This window comes from Mus musculus, chromosome 1 (genome assembly GCF_000001635.26).
Source record: "Mus musculus strain C57BL/6J chromosome 1, GRCm38.p6 C57BL/6J".
In the NCBI taxonomy this organism is placed as follows: domain Eukaryota; kingdom Metazoa; phylum Chordata; class Mammalia; order Rodentia; family Muridae; genus Mus; species Mus musculus.
Window position 1 is genome coordinate 134,728,885 of NC_000067.6, and position 25,167 is coordinate 134,754,051.

General features: G+C 49.1%; 1 protein-coding gene across 4 annotated transcripts in view; it reads left to right on the forward strand.

Moving 5' to 3' along the window:
* Syt2 (synaptotagmin II) overlaps positions 1-24,265 on the forward strand; it is a 106,616-nt gene extending 82,351 nt beyond the window's left edge. For 3 of the 4 annotated variants that reach the window (XM_006529322.2, NM_009307.4, NM_001355726.1), the window contains 8 exons: positions 11,951-12,154; positions 12,926-13,092; positions 14,626-14,745; positions 15,076-15,243; positions 15,500-15,667; positions 16,846-16,963; positions 17,870-18,003; positions 18,591-24,265. In XM_006529322.2, coding sequence (XP_006529385.1) covers positions 11,968-12,154; positions 12,926-13,092; positions 14,626-14,745; positions 15,076-15,243; positions 15,500-15,667; positions 16,846-16,963; positions 17,870-18,003; positions 18,591-18,797 — 1,269 coding nt within the window. In that variant the 5' untranslated portion in view covers positions 11,951-11,967 and the 3' untranslated portion in view covers positions 18,798-24,265. Of the gene's footprint in view, positions 1-11,950; positions 12,155-12,925; positions 13,093-14,060; positions 14,240-14,616; positions 14,746-15,075; positions 15,244-15,499; positions 15,668-16,845; positions 16,964-17,869; positions 18,004-18,590 lie in introns of those variants that run through there. The other variant, XM_006529324.4, reaches the window with a different exon arrangement.
* The last annotated feature ends 902 nt before the right edge of the window (positions 24,266-25,167 follow it).

Genomic DNA, 25,167 nt, shown 5'->3' on the forward strand with positions numbered 1-25,167 from the left:
GGTTTGTTCCACAGACTGAGGAACAAACAGATGAAAGAATTCTTCTACCAGGTGGTCACCTGCTCCCCAATCCATTCACCTCAGGCCACACTAGTTACCGGACCCCTGATGTTCCAGTCTCTACTAGGATGCAGGCTCTGCCCACCTGCTCAGTAGATCCCAGTGTGGGGCCATGGCTACCCTGTGCATTGTAGCCAGAGGAGGGAGGAGGCCTTTTGTACCTTCTCTTCTGTTTAGTCGTCGTGTGAGTACACTTGTTTCTCTGGCATGGTTGCCCCATGGCCCACAGCTCTTCTTCTAGCCTTAGACTTAACAGAGTGGAAAGGCAGATTTAGGCTCAAATTGCTGTTCTGCTGAGCCCAAAGTGTGACCTTGGGCAGGCTGTCACTCACCTGTCTGCCAGCAGCATTAGCGAACCACGCGTGTCCTGGACTCCTCCCACACTGTGAGCTGTGGTCACTAAGCCTGCTGTTGCCATGGTGTCCTGCCACTGCCACAGCTACCTGGGTGGTTCCCTCACTCCCCGTGTCTCTTGGCCTCGGCTTCTCTAGCAGGTCTTTAAAAATTACATTGACATCAGTGTCCAGGTAAACTCCCTAAACTCCGTTACAGAGGACATTGGACTGAGGCTGCAATGCACATTGCCAGATGATATTGCAGCCTGCTGGCCTGCTGCTGCAGGTACCAAAAAGCATGTGCATGCCAGCCAGTCTCCAGGGCCACAGTGGTAACCATGCCTGGGAGACCCTTCCCCAACCTGCTTTTACCTAGGCATCTCCTTCCTTGGTCTTCCCTCTCCAGGTCTTGACCCCAGGCCCTGTAGGCAGGGCATCTCAGCCGGGCTCCTCCGGAGCAGCTACGGCCTCCTCCACCTAATGGGGCCATTTCATGCTTCCCTGGTTAGGTGATTCCAACCGGCAAGGAGCTCCTCTGGTCTGGGAGCACCTGGAGCCGGATTCATTTATCATCTTCAAATGCTCAGCTGGCTGCTTTGTGATCCTTGCTGGGCCACAGGAGCCCTGCATCTCCAGAGGGTGCCCAAGCTGGAGGGTGCGGTGGTGTGAGACAGGGTGCAGTTAGGAGCTAGGACTAGGGAGGGGTTCAGAGACAGATTCTGCTGCCAATCACCCACGTAACCTTGACCCAGTCGCTTCCCTCTCTGGCACTCCTTTTCTCATGTCTTCAGCCTCTTCTCTCCTGGCTTCTGGAGATCTGTGGGGATGGAGACTACCCATCTCTGCTCTTATCTAATGGCAAGAGGACAGTGGTTTTTTGAAGTGCTGTAGAAGAGGTTGGTAAGCCGCTCACACCGAGATATCGGCGGAGAGCAACTGTGGACCCAATGGATAGAAGAGCCACCATCCAGTCTTGTCACTTATTTACTGAGCACCTACTAAGTGTTAGTCCAAACTCCAGAGAGTTTGTGAATCTTGACCTCTGGGGAATGGAGATGGACAGATGCGGTTGATAAAATAAAGGGGCTTTGGTGAGCAGGTGGTGAACTGAAGTCTGAGAAGGAAGCGTGAGCTGCCTGCCACAGTTGGGCAGAGATGCTGTTTTAAATGCAGCCTTCTGAGGACACTCAGGAATCCATAAAAACATGAAACTAAAATCCATAACATATACAAAGGATCTGTTTATCCCCCCTTTAAGTTTATTGGTGCTTTTAGGAGTGTATATAATTACCAATTGTTTTATTCTTTGGTTGTGTTTTCCTGCTGGGTATTTAAGTCCATGCAAGGTGGCCCCAGATTAACTTTTCTGGTTACTGGTAAGGTCAGCTGAGACTCCTTAGAAGTTACTCTTAGGGACTTGGTGGGGGTCCCATGGCTCTTTTAGGTGGTGGTGGAATTTAAAAAAAAGATTTATTTTTAATTATGTGCATGAGTCTGTGTGTGGGTTTGTGCAAGTGTGTGCTGGTGCCATGAAGGCCAGAGGAGGATGTCGGAGCTGGAGTTACAGGCAGTTGTAAGCTGTCCTGTGTGGGAGCTGGGAACTGAACTCAGAGCCTCTGCAGGAGCAGTATGCATTTTTAGGCACTGAGCCATCTCTCCAGCCCCTGGTGCCCCACCCTACTGGTGTGAGCTCCTGGAATGGGTCAGAATCTTCCCGACTAAGTAGCTTTTCTTGGAAGCATCGAAGATGTTTTCCTCTGTGCTGAACTTTCTCTTTGTAGAACAAACCGTGATGACTTTAACCTCTGGAGTCTCCAGGTCTCTCTGATCAAGAGACCATGGCATGTGACTAGCTGGAGCTGCAGGGTCCTGTCTGGCTTGCCCCCTCATCCCCTGAGACCTGGTTGACTGGGGAATAAATGTTGGCCGCCCTCTTGGTCCCTATGTTCTCATTGGCTTTGTCTATTGAGGGTGGTTTTGAACACCCAGCTCATGACAGCAGTGAGACAGGAGGAATGGGGTTTAAAACTTAGCTTTGTGTGACACTTTGACAAAGCTTGACAGGGACATTTTAAAAATAAATCCTGACTCTGCAAAGGCTTGTTTTCCTAATTTGAAACTGAACTCAGTTACCTCAATAAAAATAAAATCTTGGTTCTTTAGGCAAGTTTCTGTAAACCCATGCTGTTTTTAAGTTTTAAATTTCATAAAGGTCTCTGTGACATTATCTCTGTGACATTAACTCTTTGGTTTTTATCCTAATCTCTCTTTGTGTTTATTTCTGATAGTCCTTTGCTTTTGGACAAAATCTCTGTACAAAAATCCTCTCTCATCTCAAACATTTTATTTTCTCCTTAACTTTTATTAAACATGTTCTATATTTATAACATATAAATATATATGTATATGTGTGTATATTTGTACATATATATATAGTCTTCTTTTTGCTTTTGACAGAATGTCTTTTATTAATTCTTTGACAACTTCATACATGTTAACAGTGTATCTTGGTCATATCAACCCTCAGCTACCCTTTCACACTCCCTCGGGAACCCCTCCCCACTTCACACCCTTCCCACTTTTTTTGTTGTAATCCACTGAGCCCGTTAATGTTGCCCATTGGAACATTGGCTGACTTTGTTGGCTCGATCTTGTGCAGGTCACCATAGCTACAGTGGGTTCCCAGGAGATCACGCCAGCAGAGGTGGTGCACCAGGGGCTGGAGAGATGGCTCAGTGCTTAAGAGTGCACACTGCTCCTGTAGAGGCCCTGAGTTCAGTTTGCAGCACCCACATAGGATAGCCTTCGTGAACCCCCTGGTCACAGAGACAAAATTACATAGCACTTTTCTCTGTCCTGCTCTTACTTGCTTTCTGACTTCCTCTTCCAAGATGAGACTCTCCCTGCACCTTGAGTGGGAATGGGTGTGTTTGATATAGATGTCCCGTTTAGAGCTGACCACTCACTAGTCAAGTTATTTTCAATACTTGTGACAGTGGTCTCTGCATTGACTGCTACAGAAAGCAGCTTCTCTGGCCAAGGTTGCGGGCAGCACTAATCTAGTGAGTAAATGTAAATACTTAGAAAATGGTCTATAATATGTCCATATAGCAAGGCAATAGTAACAGGGTTCCCTCTAGGGCCTATACCCCCTGTACTTATAGGTTCTTGACCTGTTTTGCAGAACCAGGTATGAATTTCCTCCTGTGAAGGAGACCTCAAATCCAATCCGGAATGGGCTGGTTATCTGCGTACGTGAACAAGCCATCATACCTCTGTTATAGCAGTGGGTACATTGTGCCTGGCAAGTCAGAATTGAAGCATGCAGTGCTCGTTTCTGGCTTTCTTCCCCCCAGGGTAGAACACATTGTGGCATTCTGAAAGCTAGTGTCTTACTTACTTTTCTATTGTGGTGGTAAGACACCATGAGCAAGAAACATATAGTAGAAAAAGTTTATTGGGGCTTACAGCTTTGGAGGGTTAGAGTCCATGGCCATCATAGTGAGAAGCATGACAGTAGGCAGGCAGGCATGGTGCTGGAGCAGTGGCTGAGAAGTTCACATTTGAGACCCAGCTAGGAGTCAGAGAGAGCTACCTGGGAATGGCATGAGCTTTTGAGACCTCAAAACCCACCCCTAGAGACATACCTCCTCCAACAAGGCCACACCTCCTAATCCTTCCCAAACAGTTCTACCACAGGGGACCAAGTATTCAAACATATGGCCTATAGGGGCCATGCTCATTCAAGCCACCATACTAGCTATTAGGGAGGAAGTTTTGAGGTGACCCTCCAGCTTGATTTCTCTGCCCTGAAACCAACGCGTGTTAGGTCCCTACTATCAAGGTCTGGTGGACAACCAAGAACAGGGGTCACAGTGTGGTGTTTTGAGGTCCTCTGAGACCTTCCTGATTAACAGTACCTAGGGAGACATCCCACTCTTGGCACCAAGATTTTCATTAAACAACCATGTCTTTTGGGGGAAGTGCTGTCCACCTATATAGGGAGGGTGTCTGTTCTCAAATGCCTTTAAATTTTTTTTTTTAAATAAGCGCACCAAGTAGTGGATTTCTAAAGGATTGGACATATAGCCTAGGTTTTAGGCGATTCAGTCTCCATCACTTCTTTCCCCTATGTATCTCCTTTTTTTTTTTTTTTGGTTTTATTTTTCTTTATGAAATTTAGAAAACATTTTTAATGAAACTACTTTGTATTTTAATGAAACCCAGAAAGCTATATCTAAAATAAAGGCAAAACATTTATAGCAGCCATGGAGATAATATATGTATTTTTTTTAACCAACAAATTTAAATGAACCAATTTGTTAAAGATTTAAGTATTTAGAAACCACATTTGTTTTTTAAAAAAATTCATTTCTTACTTGAGCTCACAAAGCTACAAATCAGGATATAGTTCTGGCTTTTTGCTTTTGTTTAGTGCCTGCCCCTTTCCTGCGGTCTACATGTGTACGTCTGCAGGTGTGCACTTCTTCATTACTCAGGGAGAGCTGAAAGCACGGACATAATTCATCGATCCAGTTTGGGCTTGCAGGACCAGCAGAGCCTACAGAGCCCCACCCTTGAAGAGGGCTGTGCCCTGGATTGGGTGTCCTTGTATTCTGAAAGCCAGGCTATTCACTCTGACAACAGAGACCAGAACAGCGACTAATATCAACTGAATTACACCTGACTGAGACTGCTTAGTTAAATATGCCCTTTGCTTTTTATTTTACAATCTTAGTTACATTATAGACTAAAAGGAACTTGGGCCAACAATGGTTTTGGTTTATGGACCACAGAACAATATAAAAACGCTAGCACATGCCCCAGCATGCAGATACACATGAAAAGACAAGACAGACTCTTAAAATGCCAACCACTTTAACTTTTGTCAGCTTTAGGGTCAAATAAATCAGGTCACTTTTCATAGCATAAGCAATTCTTAACCCCAGATCTAGACTTTCAGAGAAATGACTTCCAGTATAAATAAAATAAAAGGCTTGTAGCTTTAAAAGATACAGACCTAACATGATTGGTCATGGGGCTTAAGCAAGGCGAGCCGGTACCAAGGCTAGGTTCTGAAATTACTACTACTACTACTACTATTATTATTATTATTATTATTATTTTAATTGAATAAGACAAGAGCCTTGAAAGGGGCTGATTTCAGAAGGGGGAAGCACAGGTGAACAGGCAATATCTTTTATATATTAATGTCAGAAAAGTAAGTTAAAATGTACCTTAAATTGTAGACACTAGTATTACTTTAAGATTTAATAACAGCCATTTTTATTGCATTTGGAGTGAACATACCCAGACTTTAATTTACTGCTGATTTGGATTGCCCTGCCTATAATTTTCATTGTGAAAGGGGAATTTAATGTAAAGATCTTTGGTAAACATTTTACCCATTTTTGAAGGAAATCTATGTATCCAATGTAAAATTTGATGGAGCTTTTTATCTTACGTCACCGGTGAATATTATTTTATGTAAGCAAATAGCGTTCTAAAGTCTTCTGAGAGGCTGGTTAGATGTGTTGGGGATAGCGGGGCTTGCGGTCAAGTCTGGTGACCTGGGTTCATCCTGGGACACACACAGTAGAAAGAGAGATCTGAGTGTTTCAACTTGTCCTCTGACCTCCACATGTGTGCTGTGACACGTGAGAACCCCACCAGACAGACAGACAGATGCTACATTTTAAAAAGCTTTATGAGATGTTCAGTAGACCCAAAGATACCATGCTAATATGTTTTGGGTTTTTTAGACTTATTTATTTATTTTATGTATGTGAGTACACTGTTGCTGTCTTCAGACACACCAGAAAAGGGTATTAGGTCCCATTACAGATGGTTGTGAGCCACCATGTGGTTGCTAGGAATTGAACTCAGGGCCTCTGGAAGAGCAGTCAGTGCTCTTAACCTCTGAGCCATCTCTCTAGCACCACTAAGACGTTTTAAGAAGTTAAGAATGCCTACATTTTTAAGGCAGGGTGCCTCTATTAGGCCTTTTAACATAGTCCACAAATACTTATATTTATACACAGGCACATACAGTTTTAAAATAGGCATGCCAAAGAGAAAATAGAAAGGAAGTTTAGTGTGCATTAAAGAATAGAAAAAACCTGATGTAGCTACAGGTTTTGTTCCCCAGCTGAGTTGGGAGAGGGGTTCTAGAGACAATGACATATAAGAGTCACATGGGGGTAACCGTGAGCACACTTGACACAACTATGTTAGTGAAGTAAAAAGGTTTTTTTTTGTTTTTTTTTTCCGCCTCTGTCTTTGGAGGGAAAGAGGCTGACTCTTCAGGCATCGAGAATTCTGTCTTTTGTTTGTCTGTCTGTGTTTTGTCTGGTACCTTCAGTTCTGTTCCGTGAAGTTGTCACATCAGGATCCCTTCCTCCAGGCTGCATGCAGTGTGAGTACCAAGAAGGCAGTGCCCAAATGCTGAATTTATGGGTGTGAAGAGAACGTTCCTGGGCTAAACTATTCATTTGGGTTAGAGAGTTCTGGAATCGCCTTTGGGCAGTAAAAATGGAAGGAGCAATAGGCCTGCCTGGCATGAGAAACTCTGTTGTACCCCTGGGAGAGCAGGAGGAGGAAGGCAAGACTCCTCCCCCCTCTGCTGTGTCCCACAGTCCTCCTCCCTCTGCTGTGTCCCACAGTCCTCCTCCCTCTGCTGTGTCCCACAGTCCTCCTCCCTCTGCTGTGTCCCACAGTCCTCCTCCCTCTTCTGTGTCCCACAGTCCTCCTCCCTCTTCTGTGTCCCACAGTCCTCCTCCCTCTGCTGTGTCCCACAGTCCTCCTCCCTCTTCTGTGTCCCACGGTCCTCCTCCCCCTGCTGTGACCCACAGTGCTCCTCCCTCTGCTGTGTCCCACAGTCCTCCTCCCTCTGCTCTGTCCCACAGTCCTCCTCCCTCTGCTCTGTCCCACGGTCCTCCTCCCTCTGCTGTGTCCCACGGTCCTCCTCCCTCTGCTGTGTCCCCCCTGCTGTGACCCACAGTGCTCCCCCCCCTGCTGTGACCCACAGCGCTCCTCCCTCCTTTTCAGTAAGATGGACTGAATAAGAGGATATGGAGGTGGCCTGGAGCTCTGCAGAGTAGTGGAACAGAGCATGTTACCTGAGTCCTGTTGCCTACCATTTCTGTTTAAAGAGTGGGCTTTGAACACTAGCGGGACGTACGCAGGCATCAGATGTTGCCCTTTCTCTTTGCATCTCCCCCTGTGCTCATAGAGAGATGTGGAAGGCTTCCTATCCTTTCTGTCTGTTCTTACGAAACCTGTCTGACTGCAGGATGATGCTGTCTTTAATTTCCCGTCTTTATCTGAATTTCCCATCACCCAGCTTATACTGAGGCCAGAGAGGATTACAGGAAAAAAACCAGTTCCTTTCCCTTTGTGTTTTCACGATAAACCTTATCCCAATACATGAGGCTGAGCAGTCACATGGGGTCCAAGGGACAGGGTTAGGTGAAGAGACAAGCGTTGGGGCCTCTGGAGAGAGGTATTCCTCATGTCCACTCCGAGGCCTTAAGGACATCTGTTGGAGCTCTCTTCCATCGCGAGTTGCCCAGGTATCCAAGGCAGATCTGAGAGTAGCCACAGAAGGACCAAAAGCTCTGGCTTGGATCTATCAACGCGTCCACACTTAACCTGCTCCCCAGCCAGGGTATGAACCTCTGCTTACGTTGTCTCTCTCAGAACTGAGTCCCGTGGTGGTCCAGCCCCTGCTGGGATGCCTCTGGGTGACTTCTTTTCTCTGGGTGAATTAAGACAATTCTCTCAAGAAGTGGGGAGCAACCGAGAATATTCTCAAGCTGTTGGGCTGCTCTCTCAGAGAAGACATTGAGTTTTATGAATGGCCTTGGCTTTTTTATACATTTATAAATTGTCACTGAGGTAAAAAATGCAAATGGATAGCTCTCCCCACCTCCTTTAGACCTCATATTCCGAAGCCTGTCTTGTCACCTGGGGCATTATCTCAGTATTTTTGGGGATAATCTGCAGTAAGGGAACACGGAGGAATTGACTGCTGTTAGGGTATAATGAAGGAATAAACAAGGCATTGATATAGTGATGTGGGCAGGCAGAGTTAATGAAGAGATCCCTGGGAGTCAGCACATGAAGCCGGCTGGCTTTAGGACCCTAAGGGAGACAGAGTCCATGCAGGTCTCTGGGGGACTATGTCTGTGGCCTAGGAGGCTGAGCAAGAGCCACTGCAGCACCTGGTCCAGAGCCCTGCCTGCCATTCCTGTCATCTTGGTGGGTGCTGGGGAGGGTGGAAGGAAGGAAGGATAGAGGAGACCGAGTGACTGTCAACAGCACAGGAGCGCGTGAGTGCCGTGTAGTCTCATTAGCACCAGCATGGCTGTTCCCTGTTTGCTCACCCATGTGATCAGTGACCATGTGGTCAGCGGCCAACTCCAGGAATTTCCCAGATTCAGTCAGTTTGAAACGCCGCTCTGCTATACAGTCGACACCCAGTGTGTGCATCATTGTCTCGACTTACATCCCAGGAAGGTGAGTGAGGAGGGCCAGGCACATCATTGGCCCCTGGCCACATGGGCTATGGGAAAAAAGATAGGAAGGGACAGGTGTCCCCACACTACCCCCTGTGGGAGCTTGCCCACTCCTGAGTGCTCTGGGCAAAAAAGGAAGGAAGAAAGGAAGGAAGGAAGGAAGGAAGGAAGGAAGGAAGGAAGGAAGGAAGGAAGGAAGGAAGGAAGGAAGGAAGGAAGGAGAGAGAAACACCACCTATCTTACCTCCTGGCCAGCTCGCCAGCTGATTAAGATACAGATCTGAGTCCAGGGCTTAGCTGCTGAGACTTTAGGATCTTGTGACCCAGAACAATAAATTAGACAAGGGACACGTAGAAATAGAAACAGAGCCAGTTTACTACGAGAGGAAAAAGGCCGGCTAAAGGTGGAAGCAGGCTAGTGATTTGGGATGACAGATTGTCCAGTGTCGTGTATTTAGGGCATTTGCATAGCACCTGCCCTTTCAATATTTGTATATTATGGGCATTTCTCAAGCATGCTCTGCTCTGTTTCTTACACGTGGCCAGAACGATGCTGTTTGCTGTGTTAAATGAACAGTCACATGACCCCTTCCTTCCACATCACAAATACCCACCACCCAACGTGGCTGTAGACCTTAATGCAAGAGCTAAACTTATAATTGGAAAGCTAAGATAAATCTTGGTGACATTAGCCATGTGACTGTTTCTTAGCCATGCATCTGACAGCAATCAATCAAAGAAATAGACTTCATCAAAATTAAAGACTTTTGTATTTTAAAGTTCATCACAAAAAAAAAAATAAGAAAGACAACCCTCAGGTTAAAGAATCATTTTGTAAGTTATGTGTCTGACACTCCCCTGTTCTCGGTGGGGTGGAGACACTACCGCTGTCTCCTGCAGCAGTACGGATAGGGAATGCAACCTGTCAAACCATAACTCCCTATCTGTCAGGAAACTGAAATCCAGAATATGTAAAGGACATGATTTAACAATAAAAAGACAAATATTTAAAAGGGGAGATTAGAGTCCTCAGGTTGTCCTCTGATCTCTGCAGTTACATGGTGGCACACGCATGCCCTGCCCAATAAAAATAGAATGATTTTTTTTAATTGGTAAAGAATTTGAATGTACATTTTCCTAAAGAAAATAATCAGGGCTGGATAGATGGCTCAGAGGTTAAGAGGCTGCTCTTCCAGAGGTCCTGAGTTCAATTCCCAACAACTACATGGTGGCTCACAGCCATCTGTAATGGGATCAGATGCCCTCTTCTGGTGTGTCTGAAGACAGTGACAGTATACTCATATACATACATACATACATACATACATACATACATACATACATACATACATACATACATGCATGCATATCTAATGGCTGATGAGTGGTGTCCCGCTGCCCACCAGACAGTAAGGAAATGCAGGTCCTAACGACAAACAGGAAAAGCAAATGAGCCAGACATGAAGACTGTGTATCTTAGGAAGGTGCGTACGTGACACAGAAGCAGCTAGTGTGAACACAGCACAGCCCTGTCCTGTCTGGACGTGCGTTGAAGAGGCTCAACCCCGTGAGAAGGAGAATAGTGTCAGCACACTGAGAGCAGGGGAGAGTTTGGGAGTTCGTAAGAACAAGGCTTTAAATGAAGGCTGGGGTTTGTGCTCGTCTTGCTATAGACGAGTGTGTATAGATATGTGGTTATAGCTACACATAGATGCATTTTATATATATATATATACACACATATATGTGTATATATATCATATTCATATGCATAGTTATATAATATATATGTTATATGTATATATACATATATTATACACATACGTGTGTGCCTGTATAGTGGTGCTGAGTACAGAACTTGGGCAAGCACATGCTAAGTGGGTGCTACCATTAACTCTTCCTCCAGCCACACAGCACTGGAAACTCTATTACTAATGGAGTGAAAACCTCATGGTACCACCATGTACACACATATTTAGCCACTTAGTGACGAAGACAAAATGGACTCATAAAGGAAAAGATAAAGCAGGATGCCAACTTATGTATGATATGGGCTAGACACATAAGACAGAATGGATATGGGCACAAAGTGTGCCAAGGGTCTTAGTTCTCTGGTTGGCGGGATTGTTGGGTCCCCCACGTCTCTGCCTCTGTCTTTCTTCCCCTCTCCTCTGGTTTCCCAACATTGGTGAATACCACCTCTTTGCTCTAGGGCTGTTAGGAGGAGCAGGGCTAGAGACGTGGATCTGAAAAGGTCCAGAGCAAGGCTGGAGGCCAGTACAGAAAGGGAAGGGACTGGGAACGTCCCTGTGTCATGGGGACAGGCAGAGTGCTGGTTGAGCCATTCCATGGAAGTCAGGGAGCACCAAGGTGGACCTCCATGAGAGCCTTGCTCTGAGCCGTGGGAGGCTAGAGGTGAAGGACCCAGGAGAGCAGCCTAGGCTTCGGAGCCAGGCAGAGACGGTCAGGCTGGGTCCCTGCTGGCAGCTGGGTGGCCTCAGGACAGTTTAATCCCTCAGCCTGTTTCCCCAGCTGTTAAGTGAGACGAATGCAAACAAAACAAACAAGACCAACAAAAGAGCCTCCGACTGTTTGGGTTTAGTGGCTCACACCCAGCAGGTACCTGTCATAGTCCAGCATGTCCATACTACCTTACTGTGGCTGTCGTCTCTGCACATTGTGATCACTCTGCTTAGCACCTTTGCGCTACAGAAGGGCAGATGCATTCTTTTTTTTTTTTTTAATGTATTATTATTATTTTTTGTTAAGATTTACTTATTTATTATATGTAAGTGCACTGTAGCTGTCTTCAGACGCTTCAGAAGAGGGCGCCGGATCTTGTTACGGATGGTTGTGAGCCACCATGTGGTTGCCGGGAATTGAACTCAGGACCTTCGGAAGAGCAGTCAGTGCTCTTAACCGCTGAGCCATCTCTACAGCCCGGGAGATACATTCTTAGCCTTTAGCTTCGAAACGCTTCCTGGTCCTTTGTGCAGAGCTTCTGGGATATTTACCCTGCTTTCTTCCTCTCACCCCCAGCTATCCCCTCTGCCACCATGAGAAACATCTTCAAGAGGAACCAGGAGCCAAATGTGGCTCCGGCCACCACCACTGCCACAATGCCCCTTGCACCCGTCGCACCTGCCGACAACTCTACAGAGAGCACGGGTCCTGGGGAGAGCCAAGAAGACATGTTCGCCAAGCTGAAGGAGAAATTCTTCAATGAGATCAACAAGATCCCCTGTGAGTGGCCCTGTGGCCAGGAGGGTTACTGGGCTAGCCTGGAAAGCCTATGTCAGGCCAGAGGAGGCGGGAAGCCACTGGGCTGGGATCTGCTGGCTTCTTTCTTTGGGTCTCAGTTTGGATTTCCACCCCAGAGGCATGGCTTGGGAGTGTGATCTGGAATTGAGGAAGCCACCAAGGGAGTTTATGTTACACATCCCAAGCTATAGGAGCCAAGTTCAATTTCAAGTACAACCTGAAATCCCTCCTCAAAAAAAAAAAAATGAAGATAAAAGGTGTAATATACAATTTTATTCAGGGTTTCAGCAGCATTTAGAAACTGCTTTACTTTGGAGTGTGGAAAATGAGGCTTTGAGAACACCTGGAAAAGGCTCTCTGTGTGGAACCAGAGTCTGCTGTGCAGGGTCAGCTACACTGGTGGGAGCCAGGGCTTCAGGCATCATAGGGAGTGGGGAAGGCATTCTCCGGCCCCTCTGGCTAAACAAGGGCAGCCTTCTGGGAGAAGTAGAGCCAGAAAACCCCAGCAACAGCCTGAACTTTTCTTCCCTCTTCTTCCACATATACTGCTGTCTGCTAACTCAGCAGGCCGTGTCCACAAGGGGGCAGTCAAGAGTGAAGTACACACACACACACACACACACACACACACACACACACACACACACACGCCAGGAGAATGGGGGAGTCCCAGTCCCAGCCCACACATGCCCATCTTTGGGATGAGGGCCGTGAGGCTTAGAGTGTCTACCCTGGGGCTCTCTGTGTCGGCAGTGCCCCCCTGGGCTCTGATCGCCATGGCTGTGGTTGCTGGCCTCCTGCTGCTCACCTGTTGCTTCTGCATCTGTAAGAAGTGCTGCTGCAAGAAGAAGAAGAACAAGAAGGAGAAGGGCAAAGGCATGAAGAACGCCATGAACATGAAGGACATGAAAGGGGGCCAGGTAGGACGCTGGGGAGGGGCTGGGCTGGGAGGGGCCCTGCCCAGCTTTCCTGGTGCTGAAAGGTGAGGCAAAGGCTCTGGGCTTCCACAGTTAAACCCGTCCCTCCTTTGTGTGAGCTGTTCCCCCACCCTCTAAGCAGGGGCCACACCCTCTACATGGGCCCCAGTGCCACACCTATGTTATCAGGTCATCCACCCCCTGCTGAAGGGGAGGGGACTTACCCACATGTCAGCATGCGCTCAGCCTTGAAAAGGCAAAATAAGGGAACAATGTATGACTCCCAAGGAGGCCACTGGGACAGAGTGCTAGACACCCATGACGATCACCAGGAAGACACTATTGGGGAACATTGAGTTTTCCTGCCAGGAGAGACTGAAGGACAGATACATCTAGCTGGGCGGGGGCGGGCCTCAGATGAGTGGTGGTTGGAGGGGCAGGTTCGAAGGCACTAGGACAGGACCATGTGGCATCCATCACTCTCAGATAATGATGTATCAACCCCAGCCTGCTGGTGTTGGTTTCAGCAGGTCCCTTAGCAAATCTCCTCTAAGTTTAGTCTGGGGCACCACTGTCCTCTGTTGTCTGTTTGGGGAATGACTGGGAGAAGTCTTTGATCAAAATCAAGGCATCATATTGAAAGCTGGGAGGAGGGACTAAGCAGCCAAAAGAAGCCAAGGGACAGGATGGCCTCTGAATGCTTGTGTGTCCGTGTGCCTATTGGACCTCAAAGCCTGCAGTGTGTTGTCCGTGTGCCTATTGGACCTCAAAGCCTGCAGTGTGTGTGTGTGTGCACGCATGTGTGCACGTGCACATGGATGATGTATATGTTTGCCCATGTATTAGTATGCATATGCTTATATGTCTGAGTACGTTTACCCATGTGTGTTTCTGTGTATATACATATGTGTGTGCATGCATGTGCGTGTGTTAGTGTGTATATGCATGTATGCATGGGTATGTGCATGCATGTTTGTTCCTGTGTATATACATGTGTGTGTGTGCAAGCATGTGTGCATGCAGCCCAGCCTGAACTCACCAAGCAGCCATGACTTCAGGGCTCGTGTGAGTGGAAGGATTTTCTCTTATACCACTTCCTTCTCTTTCTGCCTCTTGGACTCGTCCTGTTCCTGACTGGACTGCAATCCTGGTATGTCTCATCCAGGTTGGGTAAATCTGATCTGGGCAAAGGACTGAGAGGGTTTTACAAGGGAAGTGAGCCCCCTGTCTCTAGAAGCTGTTTAGCCTGTGGTGTGGTGCCTGGCCCCACAGGGAGGAGAGATTCTTGCCCAAGCCAGAGTCATGTCTTCCTAGTATGGGGCTGTAGAGGAGCTGAGCCCAGCTTAGGCCTCTCTCCTCCCCTCGAATGTTGGTTTCTATTGCCTGCCTTGTACCCTAAGCCTGTGGATCTTCCCACAGCATCCCTGGAAGTGCTCCGAGTCACACTTTGGGGGCTTTGGGGTGGCTTCTGCTGTCTTTGTGAAGGGCTGTTCTGCCTTCTCCTTTAAACTTTCTTCCTACCTGCAGCCTTCCTAGGATGACGATGATGCAGAGACAGGCCTGACTGAAGGAGAAGGTGAAGGCGAGGAGGAGAAAGAGCCAGAGAACCTGGGCAAATTGCAGTTTTCTCTGGACTATGATTTCCAGGCCAACCAGGTGTGTGGGCCTGGGGAATGGGGATGGGGTGTGGGTCGAAGCGGTTACCCTAGAGACAGGTAGGCCGTGTGTGTCTTTCTGTGGAGTGGGACAGTTGGAAGCCACAGGACATATATATCTTTAACCTTGACCTTGGCTTCCGCCATAATCCTCTACTGGGGAAAGTCTTTTAGATGAACTCTGCTATTAACTTACTGGCTGAACTCGGCCCAGCCCCACTCCCAAGATTCCCACTTGGGGTGAGGCTGGGGCGTTGGCAGGAGCCCGGTCTGGGACTAGATCAGGTGCTGGAGCAGCCCAGAGGCTCAGACACATCCTCTTTCTCCACAGCTCACCGTGGGTGTCCTGCAGGCTGCGGAACTCCCAGCCCTGGACATGGGTGGCACATCAGACCCTTATGTCAAAGTCTTCCTCCTCCCAGACAAGAAGAAGAAATATGAGACTAAGGTGCATCGGAAGACGCTGAACCCAGCCTTCAATGAGACATTCACTTTCAAGGTGATGGAACCCGACGACTCTATCTCACTCTGCCCCTGGTTTCTGCACACCTTGCCCTGGTCCCCAGCCGTGGCTGGAGCCCTGGGATATGCTCAGTATGGCACAGACTGTATGTAGTATCCTCCCTTCCATCTTACCCGCTGGTTTTTACAGTCTGCCTGGTACCTGTGAGCAACACAGGCCTACGCTCCTGGTGTCTTCCCATAGCGTCCTCTGGAAGTGACGAAGCCACTTTGACCCAGTCTGTCCTTTACAGGTGCCATACCAGGAGTTAGGAGGCAAGACCCTGGTGATGGCAATCTATGACTTTGACCGCTTCTCTAAGCATGACATCATCGGGGAGGTGAAGGTACCCATGAACACAGTGGACCTTGGCCAGCCCATCGAGGAATGGAGAGACCTACAAGGCGGAGAGAAGGAAGAGGTAAGGGTGGCGAGACCAGGCTTCTCACTGTTGGCTGAGGCTTGCCCACCACATGTGTGACAGGGGGAGTGGCGGTTTGAGTCAGGTCTGCTGGTGAAGACTCCAGCTCCCCACAGCCTGGCTGATGATCCAGGAGAAGCTAATTAACCCGAGGCTTTGGCACCTTCCTTCAGATGGTTCCAGCTGGGAATTAACTGCCCATCTCAAGTACCTTGTACAGCTCCTGGTGTCTGTCAAGCAAGCCATGAAATATAAGGACGACATTATCATTTTTCCTTTTAAGGTCCCACTGCCCATCAGACTCTGTGCCTCAGTTTACCCACCAGAAAAGCCAGCCTTGATTCGATAGGATTCTCAGTGTTTGGCTTATCTTCTAGCTACAGCAACCAACCCCTCATCTGCTGTGTGCCAGAACTCCCATTCCAGCTACTTTGCCAGCACGGGTGACCCGTTTCAGCCTGCACGGTGCTCAGTAAAGGTGCAGGATAGATGGGGCTTTGCCTGTTGTTAGAGGTGAGGGTCTGCATACCTGAAGGAGGGCATGAATGGTTGGTCTTATCCTTACCTTGGCGGCCCCATCTCTGAGAAACTGGGTGTCAGCGGAGCCTTAGGTCAGGAGTCCAGAGACCTTTCCTGCCCAAAGCTATGCTGCTGTCTGACTCTGAGGAACAGGTCTCCCTGGTAACCTGGATTTCTTGTTGGTTACAAAGTGTCCTTGCCTTGTCACACAAAGGTTTAAGTGACATAATATATGGAGAGGGAAGTGCTCTGAGAACCACATCGCCCTGCAAGCCTCGTAGCTGATATCGAAGGATGGCGGGGGTAGGGGTGATCAGGGAAGAAGCTCACTAACCACTAGGCCACCCAGACTTGCTTCTTGTGCCCCTTTCACAGAGCCTGGTGGGGATCGGAGCATACCCTACATCCACCAGGCCTGTCAGGTCCCTCCGCTATAGCCTGTCCTCTGCCTTCTTGAACGCCAGCTTCCCCAGGCCATGGCTGTGAACTGCAGTGTGAGGTAGTGATGTTGGAAGCTGGAGACCACCTCTGCTACAGACATGGGAGCTGACAACTAGGCAGAAGTCACTGCTTTGCCAGTCTTGCCGACATGGGGTCAGCCACACTAGAGGCCATTGGATAGCTGAAGTGACCTAAATCCTGCTTCTTTCCCTGGACAGCCAGAGAAGTTGGGTGACATCTGTACCTCCTTGCGCTACGTGCCCACAGCTGGGAAGCTCACCGTCTGTATCCTGGAGGCCAAGAACCTGAAGAAGATGGATGTAGGGGGCCTTTCAGGTGATGCAGAACCACTGGGAGCCAGTGTGTGGCAGCAGTGAGCCAGTCACTACTTTAACCCCCCCCCCCCCCCCTCCGCCCGGGGAAGAAGAGAAAGTCTTACCCAGTCCACCCCCACCTGCCTGTCCATATCTGAGTGTCTTCTCACAAATAACCCTCTGGCCACACTCCATGGGCTATGGAGGAAAAGGCAGAAGAAGAATTTCGTTCTCCAAATGAGCTAACGACACAGAACTTTTCTTAGGAAGAGTCAGAAGTGGCAGGGCAGGGCTTAACCCAAAGTCAGTCTTTCTGCCATGCCACAAGAGTAGGGGATATTTTTCCAGAAGGGGCTACAGGCTCTGCCATCTCTGTTCCGAAAGATGCTGTTGGTTTCAGAGTTACCTGACATAGGGCTAACGTGGCATAGGGCTAGCCTGTGCCACAGGATGCAATGGTAAAGCCTCCTACCTCTGCTGAGCCTCCTCAGCCTTATAGCTGGGGTTTGGCTCTGTCACTGACCAAACCTATGCCCTTGGCTGGATCATTTCCCTTGTGCGTCCTCAGACTCTCCCTGGTCAGTTTAGGAAGACTGGATATGCAGGGTCAGGACTTGGCAGAAGTGTGCTTTGCCTTTCAGTCACCTCCCAGCCCAGGCACCTTTCCAGGTAGTCCCCACCCTTCCTTACAAGGCCTTTCTTAAACTCAGAAGTTCCCCTAACTTTGTGCACTAGGAGCCTAAAAGTGAACAGTTAGAGATAGCCCAATACCTTTCCTACCCGCGACCCAGATGACCCCTCTGCTTCTGGGACTTCCTGTCCCTCCTCTGGGCTTCCTAGGGGCCTGGCTCCAGCAGGGTGGAGACCTGGGGACACTAGGAGGGCCGTTGGAGCTGAGGTATCGCTTGGGTGGGGACTCTCTCTGCAGACCCCTATGTGAAGATCCACCTGATGCAGAACGGTAAGAGACTCAAGAAGAAGAAGACGACAGTGAAGAAGAAGACCCTGAACCCCTACTTCAACGAGTCCTTCAGCTTCGAGATCCCCTTTGAGCAGATCCAGGTGCTAAGCCTTGAGGGCCTTGGGTTCTTGGGCTCTGAGCTAACCAGACAAGCATGGGGCGTTAGAGGTCAGCCATGGGCCGGGTACGTTCCAGTGGGAAGGATCTGGATCTGACAGTGCTGGGATGGGACCCTGTAGAGGACCCTTTTGAAGGGCCTCCATTACCTGAACATGAACTGATTTTAAAAAGTTACATATTTTTGTATATCCATACCATTTACAGTATAGACTGACAGGAGAGAATATGTATTTAAAAAGTCATTTGTATTTGAGGAACACTTGCGTGTTTTTTTATTATGTGTCCACTGACCTCATTAGAGGCCACTCCCCTTCCATAAGGTCTTACAGTGCCTAGAGCACTGTGTATGTTCAAGTACACCCACTGGCAGGAATATATAGGTTGCTTACCAAAAAAAGAAAAAAAAAAAGTGGTGGCCTCTACACTGAAATTTAATTGGAGTTGGACTGGAAGCCAGAAACCAGGAGGCACTTCCTTATCATTTGTAGTGCACAGTGGCAGAGGAGAGGGCATGTCACTGGCTCCCACTTCTCCTTTGAAGTCCTTCCTTCCTTTGCTTGCCTTGCAGAAAGTCCAGGTGGTCGTCACCGTGCTAGACTACGACAAACTGGGCAAGAATGAAGCCATCGGAAAGATCTTTGTAGGCAGCAACGCCACAGGCACCGAGTTGCGGCACTGGTCCGACATGCTGGCCAACCCTCGGAGGCCCATTGCCCAGTGGCACTCTCTTAAGCCTGAGGAAGAAGTGGATGCTCTTCTGGGCAAGAACAAGTAGGCTCCAGCGGCCGGGGCCACGCCCCTAAGGAGCCACGCCCCCGAGGCGCCACGCCCCCTGAGGACACTGACGAGATCCAGAGCTATCAATACCTCAGTTACGCGACCTTAGAGGTTTCTTCATTTGTTTGCGGTGTGTCCTGTTTTTCCTTCCTTTTTCTCTTTTTAAAGACCAACTTCCTTTTGGTGGCTGTGTGAAGAGAGTCCCCTAAGAGGTGAAAGAAAAGCCTGGCTCTGTTATTGACCCCGGAGCGGCCCTTGTTGCATGCCCTTTCACGGTTTCCCCCTTACCCCAAGTGGGGCCCTCTACTGTCAGACAGTTGAAGCACTAACTGCTTTTCCTGGGTTTTGGACCAACAACATGGCAAGCACATTCTGTTTCTTGACTGTGAAGGCAACATAGTGGCCAGCATTGTGTGTGTGTGTGTGTGTGTGTGTGTGTGTGTGTGTGTGTGTGTACACCTGTATGTGCCCATCCATCCCCATCTGCCTGTTTTGAACATCTCTCTTCATTTTCTGGAATGAGTCATGGACAGTGAAGCCATGTGAGAGGAGAATGTCTTCAGAGACTCCAAGGGAAAGCAAGCCCACTGCCTAAGCGGTCAGATGCCAGAAGAGAGCTTGCGGATGGCCATTTGGAAGGCGGCGAGATGTGATACTGGATGGGTTCAGAACTGGGACCAAAGCCCTTGATGCCATCATAGACACCCTCTTGTCAGTCATGGCTTTCCCCCCTGGAGTGGGGTTTTGGGGACATTCGTGGAAATCAACTATTCACCAGATTTGCCAGACTCTACCAGGGACTGCCAGCCCTGGGATGTCACTCCTGTTGACAACATCAAACTTTGAAGAAACAGAAGTCCCATTACTCAGAAAGCCTAGAATTAAGCTCCTGGATCTTTGCCTCGTCCCTCGTCCCTGCAGAGTACAAGCAGCGCGGTCATTTGCATTCACGCACCATCTTGCTTTTGCCTCTGTTTCCCTTTTTGTGTAAGTGGAAAAATACCATCTGAAGACAAGTGCTTTGCACAGAGCCAGAGACCTGTTAAGGGGATGCTTGGGTTTTAGTTCCCTTGAGGTCCAGGTAAGGAGGAGGTGTCAAGAAGGGGAGCTTGGGTGGACAGTGACAAACTGGAGAGTGCAGAGCTCCTCGCAACTCCCATTCCTGACCCTCTGGACCCTTTGACCCTCAGTGATGGTAGCTGGAGTGGCCCCGGCCAAACTGTGGAGAGGCCCCACGCTTCCGTTCCTTAGAGACAGTTTTCTTGGAATGCCAGGAAACACGGGGCATTCATTTCAAATGGGCGGTGGAGAAAATGTGCTAAGGTTTGCATCCTGTGTTTAGTTTGTGTTTCCTTCCCTGTCCCCTACTTGTCCCTAGCATTGATTAAAAAGCCATATATATGTTAGTCAGGCTTGCACTAAGTACCCTTCCCAACCTGCAGCCTGGGCAGGGGGCTTAGGCTCCCTGTAGCCAGAGGCTGCTCCTTTCCCTTGGTCTTGGATTTGTTCTTGAATCTCTCAGGCCCTTGTTTTCTTATCACAGAAAAGATACAGCTTTTCTGAAGCCGGCAGGGGTGGTGGACACGCTCTTCAACAGCAAATGTGTCAGGACATCTGCTCTGCCCCACCTGGGCCCTTCCGTTTCTTGTAGGACTCAGAGATGGATGGTGTTGTAGAGTTTGAGAACCCAGCATGGAGAAGCTGCAGTGGCTTCATTTTAATTTTAGTGAAAATGCATATGTGGGTTTGCTTTGCTTTTTTGTTTTTGTTTTTTTGTTTTGGTTTAAGTAGGGAGTGAGGTATCACTTCTACCAGAAACAGAACTGTGAAGTAGGTTTGACCTGCCTCTCTTTTAGAGACCCTTTTTGCTATTGGCCCTTGGTACCTGGGAAATTGTGTATTTCATACACTATCTGTATGTGTGTTTATGCTAAACACTGAGGAAGGAGGACTCTGGTAGGATTATGGGCTGTAGTCCTTGGGACCAGAGTTCTGGTCATGGTAGAACATTGTTGGGCATCGGGTACACTCAGAGTTCAGGTGGTTAGAGAGTGTCAGGGTCCTGGTATGGACATCTGAGGTCACCGGATTCTTTTCTGTGCAATCTTGGTGCTTTCCCGGTCCCTCCCCACTCTGGCTCTTCTCACCCACATTCCATGAAGCCTGTTCACAGACCCTCTCCCCAACAACCTCACCCTTCTTCCTGTGTTCTCCCGACCTTTCTCAATCACCTTTAAACTCCTGGGTTCTTCCCTACAAACCGCACTCAGCCCTTCCGTAGTCCATAGTCCTACTGCGCTGCGGATAGAGGGAAGGGAGGAACGGTGGATGCCTCTGTGGTTTGACTGTCCCTGGGCTTAGACACAGGCCAGAGCTCATTCCTTGTGGGCAGTCTGCCAGGGCTTTTGACTGATCACTAGTTTGGAGCCAGCATGGATGCTGGGAGAGGTTCTCCTCAGGCTTAAGGCTGGTCCTGGACGAGCCACCCAAGCAGATGGCACCTGTCCAGGTCCAGGGGCCAGGCAGGAACATGTTGAGGCTTAATTGTTTCTATACTGGGGGAGGGGGGAGGGCTGATATGATCCAAACCCCAGCACTGCATTCCAAACCTTCACTGCCACCTGGGGGGCGGGGTATAATTTCTGGGGATGTCAGGATCCTGGGGTATCAAGACTATGCAGAGACAGTCAATGTTTCTGGCTGGTAATGGATTCTGGATACTTCTGTGGATGCAAGTTTTTAATCCCAAAGAGAGGAAAGTATTTATTAGAGGGTTTATTTGTTTTGTTTTTTTGTTTTTTTGTTTTTAAAGAGAGCTTAAGACCATGAGTACCCACACTCCACTCAGGATCTGGGGGCTCATGTCCTCTCTGAATGATCCTCCCAGAGTGGAGCAACCTCTGCAGTGCTGGGGCCCTTGTGGGGACTTAGAAACAAAGGCTAAGGCCTGGGGACGAGGGATCTCCCAGCCCAGCAGGTGCTTGGAACAAGCAAGGGGAGGCCTAGCCAGAGACCTCCGTCTTTCTTCCCAGGAAGCCAACACATCATTTTGTTTTTGTAGAAGTGGTTTGTGGTGATCTTGCTGGCCCACAATTCAGTGGGGGAAGAGGGGGGCTTTTTACCACAGGCCTCTTCGTAAAGGTAGCTTTTATAAACATGTCTCCATGCTGGACTCAAGGGTGAGCGATGCTAGAAAAAAAAAATTCCTCGTTCATTTAATGTCATGTCAGTTCATGAGAATCCCAGGTTCTCGATCCTGTAGGGAGAGTCTGTGTTTGAGGGCAAACATAGCAGCAGTCTTCCTGAAGGTGGGAAGAGATGGAACGTCCCCATCCCCTGCTCACTGGTGCCTGCTCTGTCTCTCTGTCTCCCTCTCACTGCAGGCTGCTTGGGGTCTTTTCCCAGAGCCAGTGGGTAGCAACAGGTGGCCCATAGCCCCATAATGGCTGCCAGATTTGGCAACTATAAATTCAAAATACTTGGTTAAACTTGAATTTCAGATAAGCAAATAATTTTGAAGTTTAAGGACGTCCTATGCAGTATTTGGGACATACTGTACTGTAAACAGTGATTCATTGTTCAATGTGAAATTTAAGTTTAATTGGCCAATCCTGTATCATGTCTGGCAACGTACCCTCTGGCTCCTTCGTCTCTCTTTTCTTCAGTCCCAGGGGCCAGAGGCTGGTTACCACAGTTTTGATTTAGCCTGTTTTCTGAACTGCAATATTGAGAAGGGGACACTGTGACTTGAAGATATATGAATATACTTTATTTTTGAAGTAACAACAAAACAGGAACCTTCTGAAGCCATTGAGCCTCATCGGACCCCCGCCTCATTTAGTTATATATTATAAAAGAAGATGCTATTCTATAAACATACAAGCAGAATCTTGTTTAATCAAGATGCATGTCTACAATTCTGTATATAGCCGCATGGCAAAGCTGAGAGCCCCCTTGATCTCCCAACCTGTTTTACAGAACTGCCTGCTCCTGGATTTTATGTTGTGTGAAGTCTTTGTCCTCACCTCCCCTACAGGGAATGTCCACAGTGGGAGATAATGTTCTGGCCCCAGTGCCAGCCCTGCCCAGGGAAGATGCTGAAGGACCCTGGCCCCGAAGGCAGGCCTGCTGCATGTCTACAGGGCTAACCCTTGGGGCACAGTGCACTGTCTAGCCTGGCGTCTGGTGTCCTGTTGCTTCTGTGTTCCATGTGTGTGACGTGATTCCTTTCTTCCCTCTGTCTTGAATAAACTGAAAAAGCCATAAAGGGGCCTCCTACAGGAGGGTGCCCTCGACTCCTTCCAGGAGCCCCTCTGTCCCTCTAACTGGCTCCCCACAGAACACTTGTGAAGGGCTCACCTGTCCGCCACCCTCTCACGCTCCCTTAGCCCTGTGTCATGAGGACACTTGGTGATTCAGGGCTTCTGGTGGGGTCTCAGGCTGGCTTTTGTGGCCTGAGTCTGATGGTGGGTCTTCCAGGCAGGGCAGTAGTTGTGACTCTGTGGCTTGGATAACCTCTTAAGAGGCCCAGAGGCAACCAGGGTTTTCAGAAGCAGTCAGCAGCCCAGTCTATAGCCAGGTTCTCAGTGGCAGTCTTGGATGAGCACAGCCAGCCCTGCCTATGTTTCCCTGAGCCCACAGAAACAGTGGAGGGGTGGCCCATGGGGAAAACTTGGAACTGCAGTGGTGAAACTCTCCACCCATTCTCTCCTTTGTCTGGCAGTGCCACAGAACAGGGTGCCCTGAGAGCAAGGTGGGAGGTGTGGTGGTGAAAAGGGGCCACTCACAACTGAGGAACACTAGGCTCTGCCCCTCACCTCAGCTCCCAGGGCAGCCTGAGCAGTATGGCAAGTAATGAGTATATGGGTAGACAGGGCTGGGGCAGCTTGGGCACCCACAGAACGCCCCCTCCCCCCCCAAGAAGCCAGTCGTATGTTACTAATACAGGGGACCTCAGAAAGAATTGGGCAAGTGTATTGGGCAAGGCCAGGGCAACAAGGTGGGGCTGGCTGGAGATCTCCAGTCTCCACAGAAACTGAAATTGGGAACTGTAGCAGCAGAACGGAGTCTGGCAAGGTGGCGGGAGCAGTGCGTGGGCCTCAGTTTCACCCCCAGCTTTCCTCAGCAGCCAGGAGTTCAGGGAAAGGACCTGCAAGCCTGACCATTCTGCCCTAACTCCTGCTCACCTAAGGATTTGATTTGCTTTCTGAAAACCTTGGGCCCAGAAACTTTCAAAACTGGGGCAGAAGCTGAGCAAGCTGTGTCCCCCCTGGAATACACTGGCCCCGCCAGGAGCCCTCCCTGTCTTCCTAAGAAGGACGTGTGTAGCCCTCCCCGTTCCCACTCTGCTTGGCAATGCTCTCTCCATTCCCTTATGTGGACTCTGTTGTTCTTGTCTGATCTCTTGTCAAATTGTTATTTTGTAATGAGCTGCGTCTCCTTATTAAAGAAAAGAGCTGAAAGCAACCTGGGGGCGGGGAGCATTTCTATTTGTTTTTTATTTTTAGTGGACTTGGGCGGGGCGGGGCAGGGAGCCCCCAAGGGTCAGCAATGTTGGGGAGGGAGGTGAGTTGGTTTTGGAGCTCTGGCCTCCAGCTCGAAATGAAGGGGTTGCAGCCTATTCTCTTTTGGGTTTGGGAGAAGGACATGGAGTTTCTGAGTCACATGGACGGATGGGGGTCTACCCTCCTGGGATGATAAGGACTGTCTTACATCCTTAAGTTCCCTCTAGAGGACCTGGGCTTAGGGGACAGCAGCAGTCTGACCTCGGCAACAGGGAGGCTGCTGGTCCCGCCTGGGGTATAGATGTTTAAAAGTGGAAAGTACACAGTCTCCAATCTTACACGGTAAAGACTGTTATCTGTCTGTGCTGAGACAGAGATGACAAAGACCAGTAAGGCTTCAGAATGCTTAGGGACAGAGTCAGGGGCAGTGTGGCCAAGACCAGGAAAGGATTAAACTCTGTTTTAGTTCTTAGACCTAAAGACTTCATATTGTGTGACACTTGTCTAGGACCATAATGTACTCGACTTTCTTGTGTTTTGCATCAAATCCAGATGGCCAAGGAGCAGTAGAGGCAGGTGGGCTGAGTGCCCGTGTGAGCTGGCAGGGCCCAGATCTGGCTGTTGGGCTGTCTCAGTCCGGCTGGAGGCCATGGGCTAGGTGGCCTGGCTGCACAGGGCTGAGAATGTGGGCACCTGGGTCTGCTGCAGGGAGGAGCCAGGATCCCTCCTGGTACCTATGAGCAGTAGATGAAACAGGCTCTACAGACCTCACCTAGCCAGCGGCGTCCCAGAGAAGCGATGCTTGTGGTCTAGGGGCCCCCTGTATCAGACGTGCTTTCCTCTGCTTCAAGCCCCAAGGCCAGG